Here is a 14,465-nt window from a genome sequence, read left to right on the forward strand (position 1 = left end):
AGTGAAAAAGTTCTGATAAACTGTTGCATACCTAGCCTCTACTGAATGGCAGACAAAATTGTGAAAACATCCTGTTGAAAAGACAATAAGCATTTAGCAGCTAAAGAGATGTTTTCCTGATTGGTGGAGACCAAAACCGTCCTTCGTCTGGAGACTGGCAATCGATACAAACAGATTCTGCATATGAATGCAACGTCCAAGTAGTATTGCCCTACCACATGTGGAAAGCAAAAGAGGCAGAACACGGCTAAAATACAATCTGGGAACCAACCAGCGTACGACAACAATTTAGCTTTTAATTGGTTTCAAATTAGCTTATGAAAAATCACGGTCATACATGTTGTCTCTCAACTTCCAACAGCAGTCTCACATCTCAAGTTGCTAATCGTTCTGCAAACCAATAATCGCTGGCTACACCGGAATCCCACAAATATAGCCACTTGCCCCCAGAGGTTTATCTGTTGTCAGAATGATAGACGATTAGTTCCGAGATTGGGTGACGGGAGACATGAGTGCAAACATCTGGTTCTGAGAAGTGAAGCCAATGTCTAAGTGTCTGAAACTTGTATTCTCTCTAATGTCCAGCAAGGAGCGACTCCTCTGATTGTATAGAAATCTTTGAGGAAATGACCATACTTCTCACTTGATTTATTACTTAGTTTATGGTCTCAATCTCTAGTTTCAAGTCTTCTTCAATACAGCATGATGTTCATTTAGTAAATTATGGTCCATTTTAGAGTGAAATATACCACAAAGCAGGGTACGCTTTAGGGCGGGGCTACTTTGTGATTGACAGGTCGTTACCACAGGGTTGTCTGGCCTGGGAGTTGTCTGTGTTTTCGTTTTAGTCTGTCTAATTAACAGACTACAGCTCAGCATAGTGCAGACCAACTAAGGATTTCTCTGTGGCACAAAACTGATTCATTGTAAACATGTATATGTCTAAGTCTGCATGTCTTTGGACTGTTACATGATTTGTGTGTCTGTGCCTGAATGTGTGTTTTTGCCACTAAAGTGTCTGCTGGCATTCTCTCGGATCTTTTCCCTCCTCAGTGTATTTCCGTCTCTTCCTATAAGCCTGTGTGTTTGGGAATGAATTATGCACTGCTCCGTTTCCCCTGATAACACTAACTGTGACAGTTTGTGCTCGCTGATGTATCAGCTGTGACTGAAGGGTGTTTTTCTGGGTTTGCTTGTTGATGACGTCTGCAATTCCAAAGAGGAAATTCTTCACGGAGTCTTGTTGAAAGGTTGATGCCATTAGATATTGCAGGTCATGGGGTTTAACACAGCACGATAAAATAAGCATAGAATGAACAAAGCCTTTAGTGCAATGAAAGGTTCTCTCAGTTTGCTGCTTTCCACTTGTCAATCATCTCGTGAGCTGTCTGCCTCATAATGGCAACGAGGAAGACGGGGAAATGCCGCAGCGCTGATATTTTAATTAACTAAACAGTTTTCTCTTTTTTTCCTGCCTTTCTCCATCGTGGTTCTTTCCACTGTCACGCTGTTTCTCCAAGATTTACTGTGATAGTTACAACCTGCTCACTGCTAGATATATGACACTAATAAATATATCTAGGGAAAATATCTTCAGCGTGAGAGTTAATTCATTGGAGATAATAGTTCTTAAAGGAATATAGGAATATATATTAAAGGAATATAGCTTGACAAATTCCGATTTTTCACTTTCTTGCCAATAGTTAGATGAGAGGATCTATTGGGTGAATGTAAACCTAGAGCCAGTAGTTAATTAGATTAGATTAGTCTATTTTACAACAGAAAGCAGAGGTAACGATAACAGTCTCTTTTAATGTTCCTATACAAGGAAATTGTTAATTATGTTGTGAGTATAACATATTTTGTTCTGCACTACATTTGTTTTTGACATATCACAAATACGTGTAAAACCAATAGCCAACTTTGACTTATTTCAATTTAACTCCCTAAAGTGAAAACGTACTTATTTTAAGCCAAACCGTGATGTTTTACTATATACTGTACCTAACCAACAGCTTTTGATGCATTCTTGTTTTGTTTCAATTTGCAACGTTGATCACGTTTTTAAAACTGCGACTGTAAAATGCATTTCCCTCTAAACCTAATTGCATTTTGGTTGTATGGTAACATTATTTTGTAGTAGACAGGGCTGCCAAATCAACTTAGCAAGTAAGTCATTATAACAATTGTTTTTTACAACTATAATAATTACACAAAACCAAAATGTAAAAACCAAGAGTTGCGATTGAACAGGGAACTATTTTTGTAAACCGCAGTGACTTCCTTTTTCAACTGCTATATGTCTATATGTGAGCAGCTAATGAAGACCATGAGGCGTAATCCTCAACTCTTGTTTTTCAGGAACAAAAAGAATGTATCTAGATTTGTTGTGATGATTTCCAATAAACGAACATTGGATAAAATGTATTTAACGCAAGCATGTACTTTTTACCTCTCATTTTCTTTGTTTATTACTTGGAGAGACTGATCTGCAGTATAATGAGTAACTCTCTCCGGTGTTTTCTCTCTGTGTCTCTTTTTTGCGCTGTACTCTCCGTCTGATGACTTTTACTTCATACTGTGGTGAACAATGTCCTTAAATAAGAAGAAAAAAGATTTCAACATTAAAAACTAAAATTACTAAAAATAAATTGAATTTAAATAGATCATTTGAAATGTTTTTATTATCCATGTATTTTTGGTGAATCCTAAAACAGTGAGCCATAAATAGCTCCTTTTAATGAGGGAAGGCTGCAAATTGCATCTTTAATTTCAGGCAGCAGTGCAAAAAGTGAATTTGTCTGGAGGATAGCCTTCTATTTGCTCGCTTTCATTAGGTCACTGACTTTCTCTCTGCGCACTCTGTCCTCTGTTTACGCTAAATAGACACCAGTGTTTAATTGATAGGTAGGTTAAACAGTGCTTTAACCAATTACCATCACAGTCATATTCACTATCTTAAATAAACAGCAACCATGGATTTATAACCTAAGCACTAAATCCGAAGGGTGGTTGAATTTGAAAGTGCTGTCTGTCGTCCTGCTAATCTGCCAGACAATCACACGTCAAGCCAGTAAGCCGCCCAGACAGTTAAACAGTCAGTCAGTCAGCTGGAAGCGCTGCGATCATGTCAGTTCGACCTACCGTTGAATCAGTAGGACATTTCTTCAACTCTCAGCCGCCTCGGTCAACCAGTCAACCAGCATAAAGAGGAAGTCGATCAGTAACAGGCGGCAAGTCAGTCATCTTACAAAATGGGGAACACCGTTCACACAATAACATGAATCAATGTTGTACACAAAGGTTTTGACTGCGCAGAAGATTACTAGGATGGAGGTGACAGTGATTATTGTTGTGCTATTCAGAGGATGAGCCTGTCAAACAAAAGATTTTCATTTTGGAAGAAAATAGTAGGGCTGTTTTGACAAATGGCTCACAAAGTGGTGTTTTGTTGAGAAGTGTTCCAACTTGAAAAGATAAAAAAAGAACAGATCCTGGATGCGAAATGAATATAGGACAGACAACGTGGCGTACTTTTTCAAGTCGGTGAAAATTAATTAAGACAGAAAGCAATACTTTTTTTAACGTTTTTGAGTCAAGAAGATGTATTACAATAATGTTATTTGACAGATGTAAAGTGAGTACAGTTGCTTACCGGTGTAATTGGGGACATCACCTTCACCCACTACGTGTCTTAATATGGATTGTGCAATGTAACGTGTGCTAGAATAATGTGTGTACAGCATACGGTGAGTTTCAGTGTGGTTTGATGGATTCTGGAGTCATTTTGTCGTGCTGTAGATGTGCTGCCTTGTTGCTCCGGTGGTCCCTGTCAGGTATATGAGGTTGCCCTGATGTCAACACTTTGTTTGTTTTTTCCTAAACCCCTAGCTGTTGTCAGGAATTAATTAATCTATTCATTATCTATTCATGCTGGTGGAATTGATTCTTTCCATTGTTGCTTGTGTTGGTGTATTATAGTCGGTTAAAAAGCATTCACTGACAGTCTTTTCTGGTTAAGTCCACTGTGGGCAGAAAGATCATTTAAGCAGTAGTGGTTAATATCATATTGATTATCATTCTGGACCATTCATGGCCTGTTCTTCTTGAACATATTAGCCCAGCCCATTTCCTATTAAGACAGGCACCTTCATTTTTTTTTTAATGTGGCTGAAGCATATTTTCAGTTGCTGCTGTAGTGGACTTAAAAGCAGCTGTGGGAACTATATCCATGACGCATTCACAAACATTAGGAGATAAACAAGGTTCAGTTTTCACAGCAAGTCCATCACTGATCTCCTGTTTCTTGTTCCTCCCCACCTTTCTCCCTTTCTCTCTCTCTCTCTCTCTCTCTCTCTCTCTCTCTCTCTCTCTCTCTCCCCCTCCCAATTTATTTGCTCTATTGTTCTATCAATCAGTTCACTTTCTCCAGAACCTAAGGAAACGGTGATGTTTAACGGCCGGGTGACATTTAATGGCTGCCCCATCTTGAGCCAACTGGCGTCCTCGCAATCATAGATCTTTCATCAACGGAAACGTTCTTGTCATGGAAACCCCCTACCTCCAGACTGCGTTCCTCGACCCCCCCATGTACAAGGTGTGATTGCTGAGGGAGGGGAGGTAATGCTGAGACAAGGTTGTCTGTGAAGATCCCCAAAAATATCACCCCAAACCATGTAGTGTTCCTCTCTCCAAGGAGGGGGGAGGGTCTACATTTGAGTCTGGTTTCTTTTTTTATTTATTCATGTTCATGTTATCTCTGGAATAGATTTGCTTTCGCTTGTTCAAAGAGTGCATGTGGGTGTGGACATAGAGTGCGAGGTGAGGAGAAAGTGACAGAGAGAGGAAGAAAGAGGGAGAAAGGAAAGAAAAGAGATGGTCCTCCACACCACCCCTTACTCCGGGGCCTGTCTGCACTTCCTGGATGGCTTGTCGTGGAGCCTGGTGTTCCCTTGCTATTGGCTCCTGGACCAGCTCCTGGCCTCCTGCGTGGCCACATCGCTGGAGAAGCGTCGACGCTCCCAAGACCCCTGCTCCTTCCTCACCCTGTGCTTGCTGATCTCCGCGCCACTATACCTGCTCCTCCTCTTCGCCTCCCTGCCCTTCGCCCTGCTGGGCTTCGTCATCTGGGCTCCCCTGCAGGCCATCCGCCAGCCATACTTGTACACCTACCGCAGGTTAGTGTGGCCCTTAGTGGCACGGGTTTTTTTTTTTATCTGCTCCTTTCACGTCCTCTGAAGGTCCTCAGAAGGTACCCTAAAAGTCCTCAGAAGGTCCTCTAAAAGTCCTCAGAAGGTCCCCTGAAAGTCCTAAGAAGGTCCTCAGAAGGTCCTCTGAAAGTCCTGCTTTAGTTGCTGCACGCTCATATTGTAGGAAACAAATGAAATGCATTGACAGTCAAAGTTTTTGCTGGTAAGTTCTGTAGGTTGACTTAGTCAATAGCAGGAGACTTTCCAGGCTTGAATGGGTGTGAAACTCTCAACTGTATCTTCAGTACAAAACATAACCAACTATGTTAGAATAAATCTGCTCCTTTGATTAAAAAGATAAAAGAAACTTAAAGCTAAGTCAGTGTTCATAAAGACACAAGGACAGATCATTAACTCTAAACTTTTTTGGTACAAAACATCCACTTACAAGTTCAAAATGCTGCTGTGTGCAGTAAGTGTCTCCAGCACCACATTTTGCCACACAAGCATTGTTGTCGTGTAAAGGCTGGGCGATAATTCAATATAATAATTTATCGTCTTTCAATGGAATCATGTCATGATGAATTTATTTATAGAGATATCATGATACACAATTACGTCGTCTGAATTGATAATAATGAGGCATCAAGTACATACTAACTTACTTTACTCGAAAAATCTGATGTGAAATATTTTGAGTAATTTTGAAGATTTGATTTTACATCTTTACGTTACCCCTCAGTTCAATATTTTTAACACGTGTGTGTATATATGGATTTTTAGTTTTTGCTTTATAATTATACTTGAAGCAGTTATGCTCATTTTGGATTGAATAATTCCCAACCCTAGCATAGCAGCTGATGTTATCCCATCGCAAGATGATCTCTGGAAACAGCCAGATCCCTGACGATTTTCTCCAAACCTATTCATCAAATGAGTTTCTGAATCTATCTGAGGTAAAAAAAAAAAAAATAGGCCATTCACTTGCGAAATCATGCTTCATTTTATATCTACAGTGCCAGTTAAGTTTGGAAATTTCAAGAGGCAGAAAATGGAGTCATTATCTACTGTAAAGAGTTTGCTCATTGGTCTGGCCTACAGCTGCCAGGCTCAATCAGTTCTCAGCGAGTGTTTGGTTATCCAAACACACAGCAGGCTACCCATCATAACCATGAAATTGGAAATGCTGTATTTAGCTCTGTTTGCTGTGGAGGAGCAGCACTCTCTCACAAAGTTAGATATTCCCTTTGTTATCTGTTTGTTTCCAGTAATTATACTGCTGCCTCAAAATGAATGTGGTAATGGTTAAGTGAAATGGTTCCAGGTTTTTCCATAAAAATCCATAGGATCAAAGAGCAGCGATCCTAATAGAGTTAGTAGAAAAGGATAGATTGATAGATTTGGGAAGAAAAACATAATGAAAATAAAATTGTGGTTGTATGGAAAGCATACAACAACAGAAAAGGATGTAAAGATAAGAAAGAAACAAAGTGGAAAAATAATGACTTCTATCAAGATAATTGCAGTAAGTTAATGTGGAAAATATCCCATGGTACAAGCTAGATATGCATAACGTTTCTCCAAATGAGGCTGCATTTTTTGTTCCAAAGTTATCAAAATGTGTCTTCCCCTCAACATAACCACACAATGAGCCAGGTAGTGGTTTCTCCCTGCTTCCAGGCTTTATGCTAGGCTAGCTAATAAGATGACCGTATTTCCTAAACTCTAAACTTTTTTCATTATGTTTCATTATGGAGGGTTATTTATTGGGTTATTTGTGTGCTCCACAGCCTCTCTTTGATTTGATTTAGTGTTTCCGTTGCTTACCTTGTGCAGGCCAGACAAACACCAGGCCGAGCAGGGCCAGGCCGGGCCAGGTGGGGTAGGCCTTGGGGAATGGAGGCCACAGGGCAGAAGCTTCTGTTTCTGCAGTGCCAACGTGTGCCTGCTGCCCGACTCTCTGGCCAGGTTCAACAACCTGTCAGACACGCACAGGAGAGCCCGGGAGGTGGGGAAGAGGATCCGCAATGGTGCCAGTCGACCTCAGATTAAAATCTACATCGACTCACCTACCAACACTTCCATCAGGTGAGGAGAGCTTGCTCCTGGGCTCCTTCTGCTTACGTCTTAGCAGCAGTAAAAACATTCACTCTTGTCATACATATCAATTGAATAAATGGATTTTGAATAGTTCTTTCTTTCTGTTCGGTTCATCAGTGCGGCATCCTTCAGCAGCCTGGCCACAGGTTTCCGCCGCACCTCCTCTCTGGACCAGCGTCCAGACCAAACACACACCACCAACGGCCCAGCCGACACGGAAACCGAACCCCTCACCGAGTGCCCAATTCACCCCTCAGGTGCCGCCGACTGCCCCGTACACCCGTCTGCAGGAGACCAGGGTACCTCTGAATGCCCTCTTCACCCAGAGGGAGGAGACACGACAGAAGACTGTCCCCTCCACCCTGCAGGGACTAACAGCAGCTCAGAGTGTCCCGTACATATCTCAGGGGAGGCTCCAGACTGCCCCTTGCATTCCACAGGGGCTCAAGTTGGTCAAGGCCATCATGACTGTCCCGTGCATGGGGAAGGGATCCAGACAAAAGCGTCCTCAGACTGCCCACTTCACGCCTCAGCAGTTCAAATCAGCATCAGCGCCCCAGAGTCAGACCCACAGGAGGAGGAGGTTGAAACAGGGAACCATCGGACTGGGGATCAGGTGGCAGGAGACACGGGCAGTATGACTGCCTCCAGGGAATCCCTCGCTCGTTATCATGGTGGTGACGGTGGCGTTGGCATATCCTCCAACAATACTCTTTCCCATGTCCCTCGCACGTCATTCTTCAAGCGCCCCGGTAGAAAACGCCGCCATGGAGATGAAACATTCGACCACGACATCTCTGCCTTTTTCCCTGCCAACTTGGATTTTCTGGCTCTACAGGAAGTGTTTGACCACGGGTCGACGACCAGACTGCGGTGTCAGCTGCATCGTTATTTCCCCTATGTGCTGAGCGACGTTGGCCGGTACGGCTGGAAAGGATGCTGCTCAAGGTTCAAATTCCTAAACAGTGGGCTGATGCTGGCAAGCCGCTACCCAATCCTAGATGCAAGGTTTGAGTGCTACCCCAACGGGAGAGGGGAGGACGCACTGGCAGCCAAGGGCGCGCTGTTTGCCAAGGTCAGAATTTTGTTTTACTTTTTCTTCCTCATATTCTTTTTTTTTTTTCAGTCATTTTAGGATATTGCTTGTTTGCTTTCTTGCAAAGAGTTGGTCAGAATATTGATTCCTATCTTATATTTGTCCCATCACTATGGAATTAGAGCAAGAACCTTAGCTTAGCATAAAAACTGGAAACGGGCAAACAGCAACCCTGGATCTATACCGTATAACTTGTTGAGACAACGTCACTGTACCCGACCAAGAAATAGATTCATAACACTTAGCACTAAAGGAACAACTTGTCAAGTTTTACCTTTTTTTTGTACAGATTAAACAAACCAGATATGATGAGTTCATTCTTTTTTACCTTTGGACACAGCCAGGTTAGCAGTTTCCCCTTGCTTCCTGTATGTCTTTATGCTAAGCTAAGCTAAGCTAAGCTAACCATCTCTGGATCCACTCTTGCAAGAAAGCGAATCGTACAGTTCCCAAAAAGAATGACTACCACCCAATCAGGAAGCCAATAAAATCCTTATTTTTCATAGAGCACTTTTTATAGTTCTCAAAGACACTTTTCAAATGTTGAAATGATCATATAAAACAACACACTGAAAATATACAACACACTTTAAAGTAGTTATTAAAAGGGGAGATTTGAACAAAATATTTCACTACACACGTGTCCTAAAGCTCTGTAACATTTTTACTCAAATTCTACTTCCATAAAAAAGCAATTTTTACAGTTTTGAGACAGACGGACCTTTTTATCATTTTTCCATGGTTTCACAAAGTAGTTTCAGAGTCGCTGTCACTGAAAGGTCAGCGCAGAGACCACTTTGAGAAATGTCATAAGTAATATCCCGGTCTATATTTAGACTGGGGCTGCTTTTTGTAGGCTTTGACAAGATCACAGAAGTAGTCAAAAATAATTAGACAACTTGGATTGTGTATGTTTATGTCCTCATTATATTTCAAAATGAGCTGAATTAGAACTAAATGTCACAGTGGACCTAATTTTATGCTTTCCCCGCAGCAGAAATGTGTCTGAGCTCTGATTACTGCTTGGTGCTGTTTCAGCCAAAAGCTAATCTTGTCATCTCTGATGCCCGCTATTCGTACCGTTGGCGAGGCGGTAATTGAATCTGCCCATTAAGTCTATTTATACTAAATTAACTCATCGTACATTTGTGAAAGCATGCGTGAGTGTGAAAGACGGGCGGAGAGTTCAAATGACCTGCCAGCTGTCATTAGCTGCATTAATTACCGTAGATCTCTGTAGTATGGAAAGGACATTATCAGAGTCTGCTTTAAGAACTTTGGTGCACTGGTATCTATCTGCTCTACTTCCTAACCCATTTGATGCCCTTGTGTAGATAATGTCACTCAGTACATGTTCGATGCACTATTGCCACAATGTTGCAGTGACGGAGAATCCGCCCATTGCAGACAGTACTTGGTAAATAAACTTATTTACACCCACATCCATTCACACATTACGCGTCTGTCATTGTGGTGAGTAAATGCACCACAATAATTACAAAACACTCATAAGCTTTCCACATCTCCCACTGCTACGTGGAGAGAAAAAAGCATAAAACAAAAAAAATACATGTTGTCATTTTCAAGGTCTTAGGTGTTTGTGAAGAAATTAGCATAATTCCACATCTGTTTATACATGGTATTGAAAACACATTGATGATAAACAATAAAATGGCTTGTAGGATAATATGCAAATCCTTAAGATTTCAGTCCTGACCAGATTTTGAATCTCAATATGAATGGAAACTAAGGAAGTGCTTTCCAAGTTTAGCAGTTTGGAGTCTTTAGCTGCTACCAGAATTCAATACTGACATGCTATTTATCAGAATTGTGTCAATAGTTAAATTTTGTGTGTGTACAATAGAAAATAACAGTGATGCAGCATTTCTTTCAATCACCATTGTGTTACCTCCTTCCGCAAAAGATAGTGACTTAACGGACATATATTTAAATAAAAATCCTCGAGATTGCCCCTTTGACTGTTTATAATTATTGAAACGTAATTATATATATTTTTTAAACTGTGCCAGTTGGATACAGTACAGCTACCAACAGACTGTTGGGGATGGACAAGACTTGTACAAGTCTATATTCCCATCGATTAACTGGCCCCAGATTCTCCATTCTCTTCATTAGGTATACCAACAAAAAGTAATGTGCCGTAAATAGTAGGTATTCCCAAAATCAATACATATGTTGTGCACGTAAGCATGAACAAGGTATAAGACCCCAAAAGCCCACACAGGGCCAGAGGAGATGGGTGAGTCCAACTGTTCATTCCCTGTGTGAACAGAGAAGTCAACCTTGTTGTAATTGTCACCCAACTTGGGTACTTCTGTTACGGCACCTCCGTAGATATTTAACCAAATGACGATATTTTCCTAAACCTAACCAAGCAATTTTTATGCCTAAAGGCCACTGAGTTGTTTCCTGTGGAGAAGGGATTTTATTTTGAAAGGACCATGTGCAGCTGTTGCAGGCTTTCGAAGGAAAACTCTTCGTAAGATACGCTGTATACCAGAGCCATATACAGCGTCACTACATCACTCCTCCACATTCCAAATATGGTAACTTCCATTCATTGGTTGCGACAGGGAACTTGCCGAACTCGAGGCTTCAAAACAGCAGTCTACAAACCAATGGGTGAAGTCATGATGACTAGCTCCACTTCTTACAGTCAATGCTCTCAACAGTAACCGAGGGACATCCTGTTGTGTTCCCCATTGCCTACTGCATAACTTATACAGTATGGAGTCCATTAGGCACTTTCAGCAGGATGACAGATCCCATGTAGGCTACTGTAAGTATGTCAAGACGGGATGTAGTCTTAATGCATAATGGAGGTATGTCCATGCTGGTTATACTGTGCAAGAAGCAGGACGGGTTGATGACATGGTTACCAGTGCACTAATGTGGGCTATGCAGAGTGATGGGCTTTATATTTTTTCTTCTTTGATTCATGTTTCTTTTGAAAAGCATCCTTTTTTTATAATAAGACGACACGCATAATTTTCCTTGGAGAGAAAAAGCAGTAGTGCACCGAGTAAAGCTCACAAACACAACGTGCAGTGAATCAGCGATGAAGGGAGAAGCGTTTATGTGTGTGTATGTCCAGTTTATTATCTGTATGTGTGTGTGCCCTGTGGTGAGTGTGGACAGTCTGTGAGTTCATTAATTAGCCGTGTACCGTGGCGGTCAGCAATGCGAGTCTGGATTGGATCCATTCTGGAATGACATGCACCTGTATGTGTGTGTGCAAATCTATGTTTGTGTCCATACATGCCCTCGCGTTATACAGTACCAGATCTAATGAAAACACACTCCATCATCACAGCTTGCACGCTGACAGTCTCCCTGTCTGCCCTGCTGCCCACTGACTGTCACTGCAGATTACGAGCAGGCGTCACAACCCCGTTTCACCACCCCCTTGTCTATGAGGTCATCCCGGGTCCCCCTGACAAGCTGGCTGTCAGCCAGCTGGCAGGTACGTGTTTCAATGCAAGCTGCTGACACTGCCAACTGACAGAGAAGGGAAGCAAACAATGTTAAACAAAATGATTCTCCTTACTGCCAGGAAATGCTTATTGAGAGAACCACAAGTCTCCCAATCCGGCGTGATTGGCCATGGTGAATGCGACTTTTGTGATTAAATACATTTGTCCGTATATGTGTCTTAACGCGTCTTGCCTGATCGGATGGTGATCGGATATTACGTGGTCAAAGAAGCGGCTGTAGAGAAAATTCTCTATAAGTCCCACGTTATTTTCGCTGTGATGATTAACAGATTTTCCCTATATCCCCATTATTTTTTTATGCTTATACTCTTCCTCCCTTCAGTATTAATATACCTGTCTTTTATTGAAGGATAGCAGCTAATACAGCTACAATAATTTAATGCAAAAGACATTTTCCTATAAATTCTTCTCAGTAAAAGTCCCCATTTATTTTTAATGCTTACTTTTCCTCCCTGTAGAATTTGTCGACTTGTTTACGTTGAAGGATGGCAGTAAACGGAGCTCTGCTAATCGCTGCTAAACATGTTTTTCGATACATTATTTTGTTATTTAAAATATTTATTTTTGAAGTAGCAAACTCAGAAAATGTTGGGTTATCACCAACAGTGTTTATTGGTTTTCATTTAGTGATGACAATGCTCAATTCTCATGGCACTGGTATGTAGCATATCCAAGTAAATATTACATAATGACAAGCATAATCACAAGTGCACTATGCATCCCTAAAAGTAGATATATGTAGTATATTTAATATATAAATAAATAAATAAAAAATGCCCATGTAACCCATTTTTCCCAGCCAGTTGCAGGCTTTGATGTCCCCGCTGTTCACTGCTTGCCCCTGTCCATCCTCCAGACATCTTGGCAGCCTTCCAAGGCGGCATCTTGTTGTGAACCCTCGCTCCCCCTCCGTGGCCCTTTGGTCATTCTCGCTCATTACTACTCAGCACTCCGCCAGCTGGGACGCATCTCATTAGATGCACTTCATTTGATGTACCTGATGTTCACGCTGTGTTCCTCTTCACAGCCACCAGATACTGTGTGTTCTTTCACATCAAATATAAACAAGGATGCTCAGTCGGAAGTCGTTGTTAAAGTGATGATCCCTGAAATTCTTCGTTTTTTCAATTTTTTTAGTTGTGCGCACTCATCACTGTGGTGCTTTTGCACTTTCCTAGACATCGCCTGTCAGACACAATATTGTTGGTGGCATTGTAATCATCTTCCATGGATTTCCTGTTGTTGTCTTTAGTGTTCTTTTTTTCTTTGTCTGTTTAGCAATTCTAGCTATCCATGTTTATGAGAACTACTCAGTTCTTCTGTTTACTTCAAAGACACTAATTATAAAACTCCCTGTGGTGCAGTAAAAGGCTAGAAGACACCAGGAGACAGATAACATGCAAACAGTTGATTAAGGTGTGTGTATATAACTCAGATCATACACATGAGTACACTTTTAGAAATAATAGCATTTATGGAGCAGAACATTGTGCATGCACAGCTTTATACATGTCTTGGACCTACACACAGTTTTATACCTCTTGCTGCAATTGTAAAAACTTAACTAATATCAGTTTTATGGCTCTTGTGGCTCAAAATTCACATTGTTAAGTGGAAATCTCACCTGGATTACTAAATCCAGACTTTGAAATGGCTAAGAATTGTCTTGGAACCAAAGACTGTGTTGACTTGTCTGTTACAAAATGTCCGTTTAACTGAATCATACATTTAGTCCAACTTAATTTTTCAATATAGATTGTATTCTGATTCTGTCATACGTGTTAGGAAATGGAAATTATTTTGATCCAAGATATCAACCATTCATTATTATTAAAACATCCGTCTAAGCAGCCTATTATCCCCAGGAATTACGTCCATATTGGGTCCGATGCCATCGTTCAGTGCCAACTGAATAATCATAATCATACAGTATATAAGAGGGCCTTTATGTGGACTTTAAAATGCTTTGTCATTACATTATTGAACATTTTTCGGGGCTGTGCAAAATCAGTTAATATTTATGTTTTTGTCTGGCAGTAGGGTTAACCTGATAATGTTCTAATTTCATTGTCAGGGTCACTTTATTTATCTTTATCACTTTATTTCAGTTTGGGTTACTTTGGGGTAAAGTATCTAGTAGCACCATGATGTATGTTTATTACAACAATGAAATTAATTTAGTACATAATAAACCCATTGTGTCAAAATCTCCCCCCAGCCATCATCTGCTAATTCTCCCAGTCCGGTTTATTTAGATTATGAGAAATTCAAATGCTTTTTTCTGAAGTCAGTCTTTAGCAAATCTAACTCGGGACACAAAGACACATTCTCATTATTTCCTCGTGGATGCATTTACCTAGAGAGCAGCAGCAGGTCAGCGACGAGGCAGAGATAGAATATTAATTTAAAAATGTTTCCCAAAAGGGAGAGCGCTGTCTCTGTAATTAAAGCTTTTCAGTCTCAACATTTATCCCCTCTTATAATTATTTCAAACTACTAAGTGCATGGTTAAAGTGTGTGTGTGTGTGTGTGTGTGTGTGTGTGTGTGTGTGTGTGTGTGTGTGT

The 14,465-nt window shown here is 40.9% G+C and overlaps 1 protein-coding gene across 1 annotated transcript; it reads left to right on the forward strand.

The window, feature by feature from the left end:
* Positions 1-671: 671 nt before the first annotated feature.
* Positions 672-14,458, forward strand: LOC116377084 (sphingomyelin phosphodiesterase 3-like). Its single transcript, XM_031838627.1, has 3 exons — positions 672-5,177; positions 7,026-7,277; positions 7,407-14,458. The coding sequence occupies exons 1-3, from the start codon at positions 4,876-4,878 to the stop codon at positions 8,422-8,424; spliced, it is 1,572 nt and encodes a 523-aa protein (XP_031694487.1). The 5' UTR covers positions 672-4,875; the 3' UTR covers positions 8,425-14,458.
* The last annotated feature ends 7 nt before the right edge of the window (positions 14,459-14,465 follow it).

This window comes from Anarrhichthys ocellatus, unplaced genomic scaffold (assembly GCF_004355925.1).
Source record: "Anarrhichthys ocellatus isolate YVR2014 unplaced genomic scaffold, GSC_Weel_1.0 scaffold873, whole genome shotgun sequence".
Lineage (NCBI taxonomy): Eukaryota > Metazoa > Chordata > Actinopteri > Perciformes > Anarhichadidae > Anarrhichthys > Anarrhichthys ocellatus.